The sequence below is a fragment of the Acomys russatus genome, chromosome 4, assembly GCF_903995435.1.
Source record: "Acomys russatus chromosome 4, mAcoRus1.1, whole genome shotgun sequence".
Classification (NCBI taxonomy): domain Eukaryota; kingdom Metazoa; phylum Chordata; class Mammalia; order Rodentia; family Muridae; genus Acomys; species Acomys russatus.
Genome location: NC_067140.1, coordinates 50,480,870 through 50,500,313, shown reverse-complemented (window position 1 = coordinate 50,500,313; position 19,444 = coordinate 50,480,870). Strand labels below are relative to the sequence as shown.

The window sequence follows — 19,444 nt, the reverse complement described above, 5'->3', positions numbered from 1 at the left end:
TGTACATATGTAGCACATGTGCTGACACTATACAGTGAAGTAAGGAACATGTTTTCTGTAGAGAAAAACTAGATCTACGTGCAAAAGCCAAAAAGAAACCAGATGACTGCCTCATACATGAGTTCAAACAGGTTAAACTTGTCTAGAGCCCATGAAATTGCTCTAACATTTTTTTGCTTTGCTTTTGTTTTTTTGTCTTGGGTTGTGACACCAAAAATAGAGGAAGCAAATACAAAAATATAACAATAGTGAGTAAAAGGGCATCAAACTAAAGTACAGCAAGGGGGAGATGAGCGGGAAACTATGGAATGATAGGAAATACTTGCAACTCATATCTAATTATGGTTAATGTCAGAAGTATAAGGAACACAGAAAACTCAACACACAAAACAATTTATAATTTTACAGTTAAAAAAAAAGAATGTCAAACATGCTAAATGGACATGCTTACAATGAAGATGTAAAGGTAGCCAGCAGCTATAAACCCATGGTGCTCAGAAGGAAAATAAGTGTCAGCTAGGTCATTAAGCAAATGAAAGCCCTATGCGTTGTTGTTGGGTATATAATTGTACAGCCATCATAGAATGCAGTACAGACATTTCCCCGTACTTCATATGATGCAGTAATCCTACTTGTGGATATATGACAATAGGATATAAAGTCACTGTCTTGAAGAGATGCCTGTGTCTGTGTAGAGAAAACAAGTAAAGAAAATGTGTGGCCACATAATGCAATATAGCATACTACGCAGTTTTTAAGAAGAAAGGGCCCCTACCGTGGAAAACCAGTGCTAGCTATCACTTAACTACGAACTAAACGTATATTCTTCCACATTGTAATTGTATAAAGTTTTAAAGTTCTTGTTTGTGTAATCACCTGCTGCTTTGGATTTTCAGGCAATCTGAGTATGGAGGTGTAGTATTTGGTGGTTGGGCACGAATGGCTCAGCCCATTGTGGCTTTCACTGTAGTTGAGGTTGCCAAACCCAACATTGGTGAAAACTGGCCAACCCGAGTTCGTGCAGATGTCACCATCAATCTGAATGTCAGAGACCACATCAAGGACGAATGGGAAGGTAATTTGGCACTTTAAAATGTGATGCTATCTTTTGCCTCTTTGGCATATAGCTTTTTTACTTAGAGCATTGGTAGAGTACTTTTACTATATGTTGTCTTTTTAAATTTTTATTTAGCTTTGTTATTAAATTTTGATTTAAAGCATTGTAGTTGCCTTTGTAATTAGTAGTAAAAAAGACTAAGAATCATATAAGAGTATTTTAAATATCTCAATATCTTAGTAACAAAATCATAACTGTCAGAGTGTTCTAAGATTGCAGTCTGCAAAGCAAGCTGAGAAAAAAAGTGTAAATTTAGTATGGTGTTTACTGGATTTTTAGTTAATATAAAAGCATCATTGTGCCCTAAAGGAGACTCATCTATAACTAAACACATTTGCGGTGAAAGCAGAGAAAGTAATACTTTAAAAAGATGACAGCAGCCAAAATAGAAAAAAGGTGCAGGTATCTGACGGTCAGTGTAGATCGGAAGAGGAATCTGGTGAAGAGAGTGGAGGGACGCAGCTCAGAAGAGAGAACAGTTTATTTTAGCAGGAGGAGGAGGACGGGTGGGATCAGTGGTGCTAGATTTACTTGAGGTTGTGTGATAATTGACAAGAACGTAAACCAGTTATTTATTTTACTTTTTTTTCTTACTGCCTAAGGTTTTAGCAAGGAGAGTTGTGTATCATAATTAGTTTTTTGAGAAAATAAAAAGAGTTAAAACTTTGTTAACACCTATATAAGAAGTGGCTCCTGAACCAACAGAGAGTGGGCACTTTTGTAACACACACACACACACACACACACACCCCGCCCCCACCTGTCTAAGAGCTCCCACTTGCTGCCCTGTGGTAAATAGCAGCCAGAAGGTTTAATCTCCTGCTGCCTTCTTCAGATGCCAGAAGGAAAGAGATAGCCCTGTAATGAGTCAGTTTTCAGAAATTACAGCCCCCAACATAGCAGTAGCCACCAGGAGCGTATGTTAGACTTAAAAGGGAATTCTGAAGGAGCACAGCAATGAAGTTGGCCAAATGTTTGACACATGGCTGCTTTGGTGGGCTCTTTTGTGACAGACTGTCTTAGTCCTTTATCTTTCTGTGAGTTGCAGTCTGTTGCACTATAGGTGTAGAACATCGTGCCCCTTTATGATTACTGTGCCTTGAGAAGTCACTAGTTGCTGGAGAGGTTCTTGTATTATTACCCCTTGAAACTTGTATCTAACTCTCTTTTGCACATTGGGCAATAAAATGAAGAAACTTATTGGCACCCCCAGAAATAGTAATAGTTGGAGATTTTTAAAGATCTTTTTACAGGAGATGACAGGTCTCCCTTGTAATGTTAAGGGGAAAGAAGGCTCTCTCCTGACAGGGCCCTCCCTCCATCGCCCTGGGGGCTGCTCCCTGAAATACCTAAAGGAGATTTTTTTTTTTTAATATATTTTTTAATTGCTTTTTCTCCCCTTTTCCCCATCCCTGGCTCCTTTTCTATTCCTTTTCTTCCTCTCACTCCCTCCATTACCGTAGGCCCCTGGCAGCATGAGAACTAGAATGGTTGGAGTTTGATGGACAAGACAGGGTGCCGTGAGTGCTGGGACTGAGTGGTGCACACTCTGGCACATAGTGGCAAGAGAAGTACTCTCCTGTAAGGCAGGGCCCAAGTTCAGCCCCTTTATTGATCAGAGATGAGAACAGACAGTGAGAGGAGGACTGTGAATAGTAATGAATGTTGTCTTTCAACACAATAGCTTTGAAATATGTCACCTAAAATTTACAGAACTCTTCTCTTATCCCCTTGTGATTTGGAGCTTGGGTCCTTATCTCTGTTATAACCCCATGTGGAAACAATAGGTTTGCTTCTAAAAACACCTTTAAAAAAGGAAGGTGGTTACAAATGCTTGAGAAGAAAGGCAAGCTCACTGTGGTACAGACTTTTTAAGTATAGCTCTGAAGTGTCTGCTTCTGTAATGGTCAGCGTTTGGAGGGCTACTCAAGCAGCTGTCACTGCCAATGTCAGAAGACACTCCTCTGTTAATGGGGTCTTCGCAGGACTCTTGTCTCTAAAGCCTACAGGGTTGAGTTGTAAAGACTCAAAGTTGTCCAGCAGCAGAACTCGGCGGTACATTGTTCCTAGTTCTCATAGCCTCTTCCGCCCCTTTGCACCTGCTTTTGTTCTGCAGATTTGAGTTACTTTTAGCTTTCCTTACACTCGCACACTACAGCAAGCCATGATGGCTCCAATCCCGTTTCTTTTTCAAAACAAGGTTTCTCTGTGTGGTCCTGGTCATCCTGGGCTTGCTTTGTAGACCTGGCTGGCCTTGAACTCACAGAGAGCCACCTGTCTCTGCCTCCTGGAGTGCTGGGATTACAGGCATGCATCACTGCACCTGGCTAACATTGGTGTCGTAATATAGCTGTATGTCCTTTTCCGTGATTATAAGCAGACACGTTATATAAAATTTCATTCTTCTAATACAGTGACTAAAATAATAGATCTGGAAGAAGCAAAGATGAAGTTATGTAACATTCCACATTGTGAGGTCTAACACTTTAGTACCCCTGTTCTTCCTGTGTTGGTGTTATTGATGCAGCCAGGAAGCCAGAGAGAAGCTTTGGGCTTTACCACCAGTCTCTTGTCTCAACATCCACTTAGAAAGATTTCCCTGTGTACTGACTGAAATGTTCATTGAGCCATATTCTCTGGGTGATTATCAGTGGCTAACACTCCTGTACTCTGACGAGTTATTCCTGAGTTAACCTGTTTTAGAGCAGTGCGCTTAGGTTGTTTTGAATGACATTGATGAATATCTGAAGCTCATGGTAGAAACTTGATGACTATGAATTATATGCCAGCCATATTTCCAGTTACTTAATAAGAATTAAAAATAAGAATGGTGATGAACGTCCAATTTTGGATCTGTAGCATGACTTGGAAGTCTTACTCAGTAATTAATTCATGACACAGAAGTTTCTAATTTTAATATAAAAAGATCTTCCTTTTAATTACTGCTATGAAATATTGAGTATTAAAAAACTATAGGAAACATATAATTATGTTATAATGCAAAATACATTATTGGTCATCTCTTTTATTTTTAATTTTTAAAACCTTTTCTCCCTTAAAAAGGTTAAGAATTCGCCAGTGAAAGATCAAAAACAATGTAATTTTTTTTAAACAATGTAATTCTAATAAGTAAAAATGCCTTTATGTTTTACTAGGTCTTCGAAAACATGACGTGTGCTTTTTAATTACTGTGCGTCCCACAAAACCTTATGGCACTAAGTTTGACAGGAGGAGACCTTTTATTGAGCAAGTTGGCCTGGTGTACGTCAGAGGCTGTGAAATCCAGGGCATGCTGGATGACAAAGGGCGAGTCATCGAAGATGGTATGGTGGTCTCTGTGTGTGACAATGATACATTTCTCTCCTGGCTTTCTTGGTAAAATAATAGTTGTTTTATGTAGTAAACACAAACTGTGTGTAAGGGGCTTCACAGCTGTAGAATAGGTAGTGTCTGTGGTGATTGGGCACTTGCCCAGCATGTGCTTTGTATGCTCTAGGTTTGATCCCAGCACTGTTAAAAAAAAAAAAAAAAAGGAAAGGCAAACAAAAAAAAACTATTAAATGTATTGAATTTTCAAATGTACTTTATAACTATGTACAACTATTATGTGCTTTTTTTAAGTTTCTGTACTAGATAATGGGAAGTGTAAGATTTGAAGTATTTCTAAGCATGCCAGGCATGGTAGCACACACTTGAAATCTTACACACACACACACACACACACACACACACATACACACACACACACACACACACACACACACACACACACACACACTCTCTCTCTCTCTCTCTCTCTCTCTCTCTCTCTCTCTCTCCTCTCTCTCTCTCTCTCTCTCTCTCTCTCCAACACACAGATGAGTAGCTTTACAAGCTGTTTCAAGGGGCCAGTTTGCTCTTCTTGGGTATTGCTGGTGATAGCTGGGATTCTTGATGTTGTCCTCACTCCGTCACAGATGCAGACGATGAAGTTATAACTGTCGGCGGCTGTGTTTCTTTCACAGTGTGCTAGCTAACCTTCCCCCAAAGCTTGAATTCACTTCACCTGTAATTTCGAGCTTAGGCTCCTGTTAGAGTGCTGACGCTATGTAACTGTAGAGTTGGAGCAGACAGGGAGTGAAGTCTAGGTGGGGCGGCATTGCACCACAAGCTGAGACCAGAGTTTAGACCCCCGGAAAGGAAAGGAAGCAGAGGGTCAGGCAGAAGCCTCTCAGCTTTCAAACACTCAGTTTGCACATTTCTATGTATGTAAATTCCTTTCTAACTGGTAGTGTTATGAGGAAAGTGGAGAAAAGTAATAAACTTACTGTCATTTTAAGAAATAGAAAGGCTACTTCCTTTTTCCTTTATTTATTTAGTTAATTACCTTACAGTCTGATCCCTGTTCCCTCCTTCCTCTCCTCCCAGTCCCTCCTTCATCTTCCTCTACCCCCATCCCTATTTCCTTCTTCTCAGAGAAGAGGATGCCCTGCTTCTTAATTCCTGAAATAACAAACACATGTGCAGCGTGTAACTGTATGTGTACTGATCTGTGATCACATGTGAATCACTAATAGGTAGGGACTATGAGCAAAGAACTTTGACCTCTCAGCACTCCTGTTTTAGTTAGGAGCATCTGCACAGGTTACATCCCATGGAATTTCATCAACATATGACGTGAGCTGAAAAAAAACATAAGAATTTTAAAAAGGGGAGCTACTTTTAACTTTGAATGTGAAATGTGTAGTCATGGGGGAATATTGAAGATAAGTTTAGTGGCTTACCATTTCTGTAAAAGAAATATTTTAACTTATTTTCATAGTTAGTTTTTAAAAAATACACTCATTTAGTGATTTCTTTAAAAATATCTAGGTCCGGAACCCAGACCCAACCTTAGAGGAGATTCAAGGACGTTTCGAGTGTTTTTGGATCCAAACCAGTATCAACAGGATATGACCAATACTATACAAAATGGAGCCGAGGACGTGTATGACACTTTCAATGTCATAATGAGGAGGAAACCAAAGGAGAATAACTTTAAGGTGATGTTCAGTTCTGTAGTTGAGAATCCTTATGTCCTAGTAATGTAACCCTAAAATAGGAACATATGCATGCTGGGTAGAGTGGTTTAAGCAAACACTAACTCCAGTCTTAAACCCATAGCATATTGATTAAATACGACATTTAAGGAAATCCAATTGCTGAATCTGTTCTGGCTTTTGAAGAAATAGGAAATTTATAAATGAACTCAGGTTAGCTCTAAAGGTTAGCTCCTTTCCAGCTTTTTACGCGATGTGCTGTTTATGCCCAGAATGAGGCGAGAGGACTGTTCATTCATTTACTGTTCATCCCTTTATTACATCTTCTTGTTTAATTAGGATACAGGTGAGGGTCATTATGGCTGAGTGAGTCTTTGATACAGTGTTTCGACACACTTTACTCATTAAGGACAAGGAGACACAGAGGCTTCTAAGTTTTGCTTTCATAGTTTATAAGGAGAAGAATTTTAGTAAAGGAAGATCTGAAAATACTTGTTCTGTGCTCACATGTAAGTCCCTTGTAGGGACTGTGATAGCATTATTATTTAAGTTGTTTTAACTTTGGCAACATGTAGATTTTGCAGAGTGCCTTTCTTTCCTCTTTGCACAACACCTCGTTGCTTACACAGTCCTGTCACTCCCTTGCATTTCCTTACTGTTACTGTGTTAGGAAAGTAGACGCTCTCAAACCCAGGAATTTATACTTCATCTCTTCTTTTACTTAAGACAAGCGCCGTGGAAGGATCCCTGACTTCTCTTTCTCCCAGTCCACAAGCACTCTTGTCGGTCCTGAGTGTCCCACCTCCATCGCTCATGCCGCATGCAGACAGCCTCATTTCACGTCCCTGCTGCCGTTCCTCTCTGCTCTTCTTTACATTACTCTCTCCAAAGCCGATGTGCAGTTCGTCCAAAAGTTAGTTACCCTTCAGTGCCCGTGTTCGGCATACTTTAATGGTTTTTCATAAAATTGAAGAATTGTTAATAGTCCAAAATACTGTCGTTTTGTCATCATTTGCCCGTGGCTTCCCCTTTCATGTCCTCCATTTCCTTAACTTCACTGTAGCCCCATTGGTCACGTGACCTGATCTTTAAATAACCCAAGACTTTATAGGTATATTTACAGTTTGATCTTCCACTTCACACAAGCAGCCAGTCAATTGAAGTGACACTTAGGAGAGGTCTGTTTCCAGTCTGTACAGAACCTAAAATAGTCTCACATTTATTTACTTTTCAATAAGTGACGCTCTTTCACATAACTGAAATCTACAAAATATGTCTTTATTTGCCATTCTGTTTAGTGTTTCTTGTGTGTCTGACGCTATGCTTAGTTATATGGAAGTTGTAGAAATGGGTAAGACACACGTGACACATTAACTGTTAAACAAGAAAGTAAGAAACATAATTGTCATGAAAGGTTAGTAAGGATGGTAATTTAAAAATTCAGTGACCTTGCCTATGTTGTGTGTTTGCTGTTTCCTTGCGCACTTCTGTGGCATCCCTCACTTGTTTCATTGCTTCATTTACTTTTCCAGTTAGTGCAGCTAGTTCTGCTCTGGGTCTTCCACTTCTTGCCTGGACCACTGGAACGGCTCTCTTTCTCTAGTTTTTCATAGTCTTGTTTATATATTTTTTTCTAATTCTCTTGAACACTGATACTTTTATCCTGCTGCTTAAAACATTTTTTGTAACTTTCCATTAATGACTAAATAAATCAGAAGTTCTTCATTGTACTAAACTAAAATGCCACCTTCCTCTTTGAAGCTTTTCATAATATTAAATGTCAAGTCCATCCCCCACCATCCAGCTCTCAGCTCCTGTGGTGCTGTCCTTTGTATTTTCTAAGATCTTTTACTGGTTGTCACAACTGCTGCTTCCTTCTTTATCTCTACTAGATTTAGAATTTCCTTAGATGGCAGAGCTCTCGCATCATATTCATCAGTGTTACATAAATTGCTCAGTTGCTGTCTATCACTCATCCACTCTCATTTAAACTGTGTTAGGTCCCTTAGTTTAAACAAATCTGATTTGGTGCTATGTTCTTTGAAGTTAGGCCTTGCCTCCTAATTTACATATTGGGATATGTTACTTTATCAAACTGGTTTTTGAATAGTCTAAAAACGTTGGCTCTGTTAATTCCTCTTGACAGAATATATGTTAACTACTGTAATACCCGTTTACTGTAGTTCCGGTTCTTGAATTCTTCATGTTATTTGACACTTTCATTGTGATTGCTGTTTTAGTTACTTCTTCCCATGCTGATTTTAGTGTTTATAAATTGTGCTGCATTTCACTGAAGACCTGTGCGCTATCAAGAGGGAACTCGAGTTCATAAGCAAGCATTTGTTTTTAAGGGCCTGCTCTGTAATTGTATCTTTTTTTTTTTTTAATTGGGTTGACATGAATATTATTTTCATCCTGATCAATAGAGTCAAGTGGCAAGCTCATTTATGTCATTCTGTCTAAATGAATTCTTAGTGGATAAACTGTTCTTGCTAACTTAGTTCTTTTGTTTGACTCAGTGTATGGTATCAGCTGAAAATATAGCTGTTGATTCAGTCTTGCCAAGCACCTGTCAGCAGAAAATAGCTTCTTGCCTGGAAACACATGGGCATTCCGGATCAGTGCCGTCAGCTCTGCATTCCAGTGAAGTGCAAATGTTTGAGATGTCGACTGACAGGATACTTCTCTGTCCCTTTACTGGCAGGCTGTGTTGGAGACTATTCGGAATCTGATGAATACCGACTGCGTGGTACCGGACTGGCTGCATGACATCATTTTAGGTTATGGGGACCCAAGTAGTGCCCATTATTCAAAAATGCCCAATCAGATTGCTACCCTGGATTTCAATGATACTTTTCTCTCCATTGAGCATCTAAAAGCCAGCTTTCCTGGTCATAATGTCAAAGTAACTGTGAATGACCCAGCTCTACAAATACCCCCTTTCAGGTAAAGTCAAATGGATATGCTCTTTGCAGCCATTCTGTCTGCACTGGCACCAGTCTGTCCTAGCATGAGCACTAGTGACTGGGTTTTGAGCTTTGTGTCTGCATTTCATTTTGGCAGTCCTTACCTTTGCTGAAATAATCACTGGGATAAGACTATTATATTTGAATCTATTCCTAACTCTCAGTACAGATGCTATTTTAAGGCCACATTAAAAGTAGCTTCATGTCTCAGAAGAGATCAGTAAGTCTATGATTTGCAAAGAATTATATAAATATAGTGGCTGACTAAAGAAATATGCCTGAGCATCTCACATAGTCTAGTGCACTCCCTAACTACTATCATACAGGCATGTAATGCTGAACTGCATTTTGATTTTAAGGAGATAAATGTTTCTTTCAACTCTGTCTGTCTTTTGCAGGTTTTAAATAGAAGTAGAGTATCCTTTATTTAAAATGTTTGCAACCAGAAATATTTTGGGTTTGAGGCCTTTTTAGCTTTTGAAATATTCCCATAGATGTCACCAGCTGGACATTCCTAATCTAAAAGTCCAGAAGCCAAAATGTTGCAAAACTCAAAAATATTTGAGCATTGTCTTAGTACCCTAAAACATTGTGGATCATTTTCAATTTTATGTTTCAAATTGTGAATATTCAATATGTGTTCAAAACAGAGTTATGTTCATGTCAACTGGCTTTAGCTCTTGAGTAGGAAGAGAGTGGGGTGTAGAGCCATTGGCTGCTACAGGAGTTTGTTCATAAGCATCAGATACTGTACCCCAGGGTGCCTTTTTGTAGTGGTCAGATCCTGCTGTTTTAGCTGGAAACAAGAGCACACAATTTCCACATAGCTATTAAATATAAACACAATAATTACGCACACTTAATATATCTTTCATAATATTCAGAACTAGTCTTCCTCCTGTTTATTCTCATAGCTCTTATTGGAGCGTAGACTCTGCGTCTCCTGACTTCTGCTTCTCTATACCCTTAGATGTCTATGGTAGAATTCGTCCTGCCTCTCTTTTGAACTCTCAGATACCTTTTGCTAGTTTGAGAAGTAAGTGCTTCTGCCTAGCAATAAGGTGGCTTCTTGGAAAGAAATCGGAAAAAGTATACATACATATAAGATTATGATGATGATGATGATGATGATGATGATGTTTAGTTTTAGGAAATTCGTTGAAAACATTGGCTTCTAACCCTAGATTAAGAACCTCTTGCCTGGTGTTCCGGAGATGCCACAACAGACTCCAAGCTGTCTGTTTCTCCTTTTCTCTCTTGTCCACTGTGCTCTGGCAAAGCTTGGCTGTTTGTATTTGGCCTCTGCTGTTCTTTTTTGGGAGAAGTGTTTTCTTTCTGGCTGTAAGTCTCTGACAGTCTGTAGTCTTTGACACCAGTCTCTAAGTCTTGTGAATAAGTGAACATGAATGAAGCACTTTACAGTGCATGTGGCAAATATTTAATGTTTCTTTGATTTGTCCATTAATTAGATGACTTTTTCACTTCAAAGTTCATGTAAAATCACAAATCCTTCTTATATGTCTGCTTATTCTCCATACAACGTCATATACAAGATGGTAGTCATTTTTGTTGAAAATAATTTTTCATACGATATATTCTGATCAGTTTTCCGCAACTCCCAAAACGCCCATCTCCCTGCCCTATCAACTCCATGTGCCATCTCTCTCTCTCTCTCTCTCTCTCTCTCTCTCTCTCTACCTATCTTTAGAAAACAAACACGCAAAAGGAAAAAGAGAATTTAAAAAAAGCAAACATGAAAAAACAAGGAAAAGGCTTGAAAAACCACATGCAGACACACCCCATAAAAACACAAAATCAGAACCACATAGAAAAGCAAAAGACCAATACGTTTTTTTTTTTTAAAGCCCAAATAAGACATTATGAGAAAAAAAATCTAGAAATATTGTAGAATTTGTTTTGTGGAGGCCATCCATTGCTGGCTTTGTATACCCAGTGAGACTAGATTAGAAAAAAATTAATTTTTTCCCTTTCATGTGATTGACAACTGGCTTAGGGATGGGGCCTGTGTCCACTCCCCTTCTCAGCTCTGGTACCTGACCTGGCTTGGAGTATTTCTTCTTTTAACAATGAATGGGGGTTTTTCTTTTGTAGAATAACTTTCCCAGTAAGAAGTGGAAAAGGGAAGAAAAGGAAAGATACAGATGGGGAAGAGGACGACAGCGAAGAAGCAAAGACCTTACTTGTGGAACCTCATGTTATTCCTAATAGAGGGCCTTATCCTTACAACCAGCCCAAACGGTCAGTTTACTGCTTACCTTCGTTGCAAACTTGTTTTTAAATTCTCATAGTCTTTTAAAGCCTTGAGATACTTTTGTTTCCAACCTTAGGGCTTTTTCCCTTCAGTTCTGTCAACTGTTCAAATAGCTGGGAATTTTAGATCATTCTGTAGTTGCATTTCAAAAGGAAATGTTTCCTGACACTGTGAAAACTCAGCATTACACAGCTGCTGGCGCATGAGCATGGAGCTCCTGGTAACAGTGGCCTTTGCAAATGTGTGCTGGGACTGCAGGGGCAGTGCACTTGGAAACTAGAACTTCTGCTGGCCAGATGAGGCCTAGAATAAGCTGAGTCTATTGGAAACAACTGCTCTATCCATAAGACGTATTCTGTGTTTGAGGTGTGGGTGGGAGTAACAGGTCAGGGAACAGGTACAGGTAGACGTTGGAGCCTCTGTTCATGATTATGTGAGTTGGCACCAAAGGTCGTTTCGCTGCATTTCTAACCATCTTATATTTTCCCATCTATTTGTAGGAATACAATCCAGTTCACTCATACACAGATAGAGGCCATCCGGGCCGGAATGCAGCCAGGGCTGACCATGGTAAGCAAAACCAACTGACTTTAAGGACTTTTAAGTAATTACAGCATTATCGTGTACGTAAGGAGATGCTGCTGCTCATCTCAGTGCGCATAGATGCACTTGATAGACTATGGCATCTCCATCATGTCCGCTGCGCCCTCTGCTGTAAGCGCAGAGGTATTTGCAGCAGATTTTTGGCCAGCCTATAATGTTTACTTCTGGCCCTTTACAGGCAAGGGCCTGGGTTGAATGTGTTTAATTTCCAAAGATGTGGAAAATTTTCTCTCTTAGCTTTCACTTGTTGTCTTTTAGTCTAGATCTGCTTATAATCCAAGAGTATGCATTTATGTGATATTTCTTTTTCATCATTTCTCTTTTGCTTGTTTTGGTTTTGGTTTTCTTTTGTTTGAAGTGAGTTTTTTTCTGATCAGGGTTTTTTGGACTTAAGTTTTAGCCATTAATCAAACGCTTTTTTTCTGTATACATCTTTTTCCCCTATCAGGTCAGTGCCATGACTTTTCAGTGTGTCCAGAGATGCATGAGTTTCTGAGTTTTGCTCCTGTCCATTATGTTATTGAATCACCCACTGAAGTTTTTTATTTTTTTATTTTCTAACTTTTTTATTTCTGTTTTCTAGTACAATAATAACTTAGTCTTTGATATGTGTTCATCATTTTATAGGTTGTAGGCCCGCCTGGTACAGGAAAAACAGATGTTGCAGTCCAGATCATATCCAACATTTACCACAATTTTCCAGAACAGAGGACTTTAATTGTTACTCATTCCAATCAGGTAATTGTCTGTGTGTCTGTGTTTGTCTGACTATCTGTCTACCAGTGTATGTGCGCATGCCCGTACTCGAGACTTTTATTTTGAGATTGAAGCATTAATCTTTATCACTAGTGTTTGTCTTTATTTAATGGAGTGAGTGCTCCTCAGACACAGAAATATACACTAATGTGTATTAGTGCTCCGTGCAGTATAAACACCAATGAGGGTGCATGTGAGTCTATTCCATAAAGGATTATTGTGTGCTGTGTTCACCTTCTAAGGGTGTCAGAAGCATGGAAGAAAGATTACACCTTACTAGCTCTGGCATAAAATGTGACCAGCAACTCTCAGTACCCCAACTTGTGGTCAAAGTGCTTTCCTCTAAACCTGGAGGAACTTATTCTCAGGGTCCACAAGTGACTGCAGTTAATGTGTCTTTAGAAATTTTGGGTTGCACTGAACTACAGTTTTTGGTTTGTCAGTCATTCTATTGCTTGTTTACTTTAGAGTTTTACTTATTTTTAGTAATATTACAGTTTTTTCATCTGGAATAATTTTGGAATTTATAAACAGTGGTAGCTTATACAGCATGCCAAATTTTTGTTGATCTATTGATTTGGGGAGAAAGAGTTAATTTGTTCGTCCCCTGAATAAATGCAACAAAACAAAGTGTTGGGACCTTTTTTTCTTCTTTATATTTAATAAAGTTTACTGTACAAACAGTAAGCTGTGTGTCATCACAGCATCTCTGCCTTAATTTTGTCTGATGCCTTGATAAGATCTGTTGCAGTACATGCACCTTAGGATGAGCTTGTGCCGCAGACCTAGAGAAGCTCTGTTGCAAAATAGCCACAGAAGGCCTTGCTGTGTTGTCTTTTCAAGTTCACATCACCTGTCTGTCTATCAGATAGCTGATTGTCATTTGACTTAATCCTTTTCTCCTTCTTTCTTGAACTTTATTTTTTCTTCATTAATTTATTTGTTCATTTTACATCCCAAGCACAACCCCACTCCCTCCTCTCCTCCCAGTCCTATGCTCTTACCCACTTCTTCCATATCCCTGTCCCCCACTCCCACCCCTCACACTGGATACCAACCCACCATAGCACATCAAGTCGCATCAGGACTAAGTGCCTCCTCTTTCACTGGGGCAAGACAAGGCAGCCCTGTTAGGGAAACAGGACTCAGAGAGAGGCAACAGGTCCAAGTCAGAGGCAGCCACTCTCCACCCCAACCGCACCCCTCCCGCCCCCGCCCAACCCCTGCTCCATTTGTTAGGGGACTCACTTGAGGACCAAGCAGCCCATCAGCTTCATATGTGTAGGGAGCCTAGGACTAGTTCATGCATGCTGTTTGGTTGGTGATTCAGTCTCTGTGAGCCCCCATAAACCCAGGTTAGTTTACTCTATAGGTCTTTTGTGGTGTCTTTGATCCCTCCAGATCCCTCAATCTTCTAACCCTTCCATAGGACTCCCTGAGTACGGCTTAACGTTTGGCTATGGTCTCTGCACTTGTTCTCATTTTCTGCTGGATGAAGCCTCTCAGAGGACAGTTATGCTAGGTTGCTGTGTGCAGGCATAGCAGAGTATCATTAATAGTATCAGGGGTGGGTCTCTCCCATGGGGTGGGTCTCAAGTTGGACTAGTCACTGGCCATTCCCTTGACCTCTGTTTTATCTTCTATCCCTGCACATCTTGTAGGCAGGACAAATTTTGGCTCAAGGGTTTTGTGGATGGGTTGGCATCCCCCTTCCTCCACTGGAAGTCCTGCCTGACTACAGGACGTGGCCACTTCCGTCTTAGTATCTCCTGCTACTAGAAGTCTCAGCTAGGGCAGCCCCAGTATCTTCCCAGGAGCCTCCCCCATCCCAGGTCTTCATCTTACCCCAGAAATTCCCCAACACCAATTTCTCTCGTCTCTCTCCCAGCTCTCTTTCCCTCCATCCCTGCTCTCCCCACACCTGATTTCCCCCACCCCATCCCCTCTCTCACTCAGGTCCCTCTCTCCCACTACTGCCGATGTTTGTGATGGTCTATTTTATTTCCCTTTCTTAGTGGTATTCCAGGTCTTCACTTGATAAAGCACTCCTCCAGTAACTTTCTATCTCAAAAGAAAATCTTCAAGTTTTTCTGATTTTACAATGTATAATTTTTCTTTCTCAATCTTTAGTACAGATAGCAAATAATGCTATGTAGTCTGATTGATTGGGTTCTGAGTTTTGAATAATATGAAATGTTAAGTAATGGAAAATTTAAATTTAAAAAATAAATAATGCCTTCCATTTCCCAAATCTGCTAGAATTTTGGCAGCAAAGCGTGCATATAACATTGTGGAGCCCGGATGTGGATGTTAGCTGGAGAGGCAAGGCTGGAGTGGTGATGGATGTGAACGGATGCTGGCCAGTGGCTAACACTGTAAACGAGGCCTTTATTTAGTGTATCGTTCCAAATTAGGAGACTTTTTTACCTTCAATTTTTTTTCCTTTCTACAAAACATTTTCCTAACCACAGAGGTTGCAGAATATGTATTCGGATTTGAGGGAGCCCTTAAATGAACATTTCCAGGGTAGAGAGAAGTGAGTTCTAAGTGGGTTTCATCGGACGGTTTGCGGCAGCATGTGAGGGAGCTGGGCGTTTGGCGTGATAGCTGAGCCGGCACTCCCTCTTTGTCTGGCCCTCTCCGTGCCCGTGCCCTCACACGCTCTGCGTTCAGCCATCGCACTGCCCAGCTCCAGTGGCTGAGTTATTGTCCATTCTCTCCTGCTCACTTGAGTTTGAATTTTGATCCTTGTATTACTGGACGTTACTCTGTCACTCTAGAAGCCAGTCTTTGCTCTACTTCAAAGAACTTAGTAAGTCTTTTAAACCCACTGACGTCCATTTGCCTTTCTGACCAGGCTCTGAACCAGTTGTTTGAGAAAATCATGGCTTTAGACATTGATGAACGCCACCTCCTGCGTCTGGGTCATGGAGAAGAAGAGCTAGAGACAGAGAAAGATTTTAGCAGGTGAGACAGTGGGGGTAGAAGATGAAACATGCACAAAATAATTTTTAACCTTTTACTTCTTGTTTAAAAAAATACCAAGAAGAGGTGTGGCTAATCAAGTCTAATGCAGAAGGTTCTACTGGCCCCTGCCTGATCTGTTGAACTTAAAGAGTAGGCACAGTACACTTTAGCTCCAGTTCTTTGTGGCTACCCCTGTATTTAATGTTTAATATTATGTGTTTTAAGTAGAATAAAACTGTATAAAACTAATTTGCTTCTACTATTAACAGTTTGTTTCTTCAAGATTATAATAACATTTAATTTATATAGAAATTCAGATAATACACACAATTAATAGGTAGACATCGTTAGCAGCACATCTTTTGTTTGATGAATATGACCATTGACCTGAAGTGGTAATAGACATCAGAAGAATGGTTATGTCTACTCAGAGTTCACATACTTCAGAGATCACCAAATACGTAGTGTACACAAAGTTAGTGTGTTACAGAGAGAACAGCACAGTGTAAGCCAGTGCGGCTCTGGCTTCTTGGGTTGGATCAGCTAATGGTACTTGTGAAATCTTCCCATAGGTATTTCCTCCCGCTAAGGCCATTCATGCAAACAGAGTAGGGGCAGTTCAGATGGCATGTAAGGTGACTCCCACCTGCAGACGAAAGCCTCATAGCCTGAGTTAGATCCCCAGGGTGTAAATATAACGGTAGAAGGAGAATGGATTCCAGAGACTTGCCCTTTGCCTTACACACATGTACATGCACTCATCTGCACACGCACACAATAGTAATAAGTTTTAAAAAACAAAAAGAGTTCAATGTTAAATCTAGTTGTTCAGTGCCCATAAAAATGTATATAAAATGCTTAAAATGGCCGTCCAGTGGAATTTTAAAGAAAACTATTCCATTTGTTCGGTTGGTTGATTTGTTGTTGTTGTTTTTTTAATGAGTAGGGTAGGGACCAAAGTATCTATTGGAGAAAGTTTTTTTTTTTAACTATAGACAAGGAAATATAAAAAAGTTACCTGTCAAAATGTTTGAAAAGTTATTCAGAGCACACACCCTGTCTTGCTTGGTGTGATGAATGGGACCCTGGAACGAACACACACACACACACACACACACACACACACACACACACACACACACACACACACACACACACGACTAGAGAGGCATAGAAAGAGGAGATTAAGATTTATGTGTAGCCTGCACTAAAACACTGTTGGGGAGAGGGAGGGAGGAGAAAGAAAGAAAAATAAAAATACAGACCAGCTTCTGTTTCCTGCTGCTTCGAGTGGGCCTCTGCACACTGGAGGACCTAGAAATTCAGAAACGAGACTGTTCTTAGTCAAGCCTGTCAGCACATCCGTAGCACTGATCAGACTGCCCGCCAATGTTTCAGACATGGAGGTGTTACAGCAGACATGGCGCCCTTGTGAAAAGAGTGTGTATAGGCTTGCCCTAGTTCTGCTTCCACTAGTTTTGCTCCATGTATCTTTGGACAAGAGTCTCCCGAACTTCTGTTCACTCACACAGCAATATTTATGATCCTGCTAGGTTTGAGTGCTAAACTACACACTAAAAAATGCAGGCAACATAGAATACATTTTCAAATTCATTTCAAAGCCTTGAAATATTGTGCTTTTATGATAGTGGAAGTGGATCAGTGCTGTTCAAATTACCCAGTCTGCCCACTGTGTGTTCCTAACCTATTGGTCTACTCCAGAATACACTGTAACATATGGGTAGGTAGTGTTAGACTGGGCCTTCTGTTACACTTTAAATAACTTCCTTGCAGTGTGCCCCAAGATATATCACTTATAGTTTAGTTTATCAACTGCTCATAACTAAATGTAAATTTAATTGGGATTTTCTCTCTGACCATTTATAGTTTCTATTAAAGTTTCTTGAATTCTGCTGATTGATTTCATCAAAGCTTTTCATTACAGTTTTGCCTTCCCACCTGTCTGATAATTCTAGGTATGGAAGAGTTAATTATGTCCTGGCTCGAAGAATAGAACTTTTAGAAGAAGTCAAGCGATTACAAAAGAGTCTGGGGGTTCCAGGAGATGCTTCATATACCTGTGAAACTGCAGGCTATTTCTTCTTGTATCAGGTTTGACTGGAGCCTTTAAAGTCAGATTTCATAGTGCTTGTCTCGGGTGGAAAGTGGTCTGAATTCTAGAAATTGCTCTTGGAAGGCTAGTGTGGTCTCAGCACTTTAAGGTATATGGCCTTTCCAAACTGTTATGAATATTTTGCTTTTATTATTACTTCAGGTTTTTAGCATTTACTTGTTTATTTTGTGGAGTTGGTTCTCTCCTTTTATACTGTGAGCTCCACACATCAAGCTCAGGTCATTTTATGGTTCAGTTTTCAATTAAAGCTGATAATACTACCCTGAGAGTCATTTTTTTTTCTTTCTTGATATTTACATTCTGTCTCTCTAAATATTCTACCCACCCAGTCACAGCAAAGTACAAAGACATAATTTTATTATGTCATTATCAGCCAACAAGGGAAAGTGTATTGTTCTTTCTATTTTTATACCCAGAAATAAACTATCTCTTAGAATTAATTAATTTCAATTTAAGACTGTGGCTTTGTTAAGATTAATTTTCTGAACATGAAAACCATTGAGAAGAAGCCACATAAATGAATAAATGATAAGTCCTTTGTATTACTAATAACTCCAAGTGAATTAAAATAAAATCAAATAGCGTAGCCTTCTTTATGTAATTTTTTTATGTAACTTGTTCTCAATGTCGTAATGCTGTTTGTGTATTTACATTAAAATGTTTAATAAATGTGAGAGAATGGGCTTAACCTCATCAGTGGCTGTACAAACCACTTGAGTGCATTCAAAATAGGACTTCATGGGTTTTGTGAAGCAAAAAAGACATGTGCTGTCTTACAAAATAGTCAGCTTTAGGTTCAGACTATTTAGTTCATTTTCACTTGATTTGCTCTAGCTTTAAAGCATAATCCAGCCAGCAAAGAACAACTTGGGTTTTTTTCTATAGGTAATGTCACGTTGGGAAGAATACATCAGCAGAGTGAAAAATACAGCAAGCACCTGCCCAGATGCTGCAGAGGTCGCCACATTCTTCCCATTCCATGAGTATTTTGCCAATGCTCCTCAACCCATCTTTAAAGGCAGATCCTATGAGGAAGACATGGAAATTGCGGAAGGGTGCTTCAGGCATATTAAGAAAATCTTCACTCAGCTTGAGGTATGGTCTCTCAACTGTTTTAAAGTTTCTTTAAGAGTTTGTGGCTTATCTTTTTAATGAGGTAAATTAAATACTCTTATATTGCAAATCAAATTGTTAGTTTTAGAAAAAGTTTTGAAAATATTTACTGTGTATATATGTATGAGACAGACAGACAGACTACATAGTGCCTGCTGGCATGGAACTTTCTACATAAACCCCAACTAGCTTAAACTCAGAAATCTTCCCGCCTCTGCCTTCTAAGTGCTGGCATGTACCATCATACTCAGATAGAGTTTTAGTTAAGAAATAAGCAAGAATTAAAATATAATTCTGCCTTTTCTAGTCTAAAAGATACTAGTATTTAAGAAAGTCATGTTTCCATCAGAATTTGTTTTTCTTTTTCATCTCAGAATCTCTGTAGTGGAGCATGACCGTAAGCTCCTGCCCTCCTCTACCTCTTGAGGAATGGAATCGCAGATGTGCACCCACCATATCTAGTCCACACAGCACCAGGCTCAACCCAGGCTTTGTGCA

At 39.7% G+C, this 19,444-nt stretch overlaps 1 protein-coding gene across 1 annotated transcript in view; it reads left to right on the top strand.

Moving 5' to 3' along the window:
- The window catches only part of Aqr (aquarius intron-binding spliceosomal factor), a 71,438-nt gene that overhangs the window by 36,073 nt on the left and 15,921 nt on the right, over positions 1 to 19,444 (top strand). The window contains exons 17-26 of the mRNA XM_051144349.1: positions 897 to 1,075; positions 4,273 to 4,440; positions 5,969 to 6,138; positions 8,840 to 9,081; positions 11,214 to 11,360; positions 11,874 to 11,943; positions 12,604 to 12,714; positions 15,590 to 15,699; positions 17,676 to 17,811; positions 18,719 to 18,928. Of these exons, the coding sequence (XP_051000306.1) occupies positions 897 to 1,075; positions 4,273 to 4,440; positions 5,969 to 6,138; positions 8,840 to 9,081; positions 11,214 to 11,360; positions 11,874 to 11,943; positions 12,604 to 12,714; positions 15,590 to 15,699; positions 17,676 to 17,811; positions 18,719 to 18,928 (1,543 nt within the window). The remainder of the gene's footprint in view (positions 1 to 896; positions 1,076 to 4,272; positions 4,441 to 5,968; positions 6,139 to 8,839; positions 9,082 to 11,213; positions 11,361 to 11,873; positions 11,944 to 12,603; positions 12,715 to 15,589; positions 15,700 to 17,675; positions 17,812 to 18,718; positions 18,929 to 19,444) is intronic.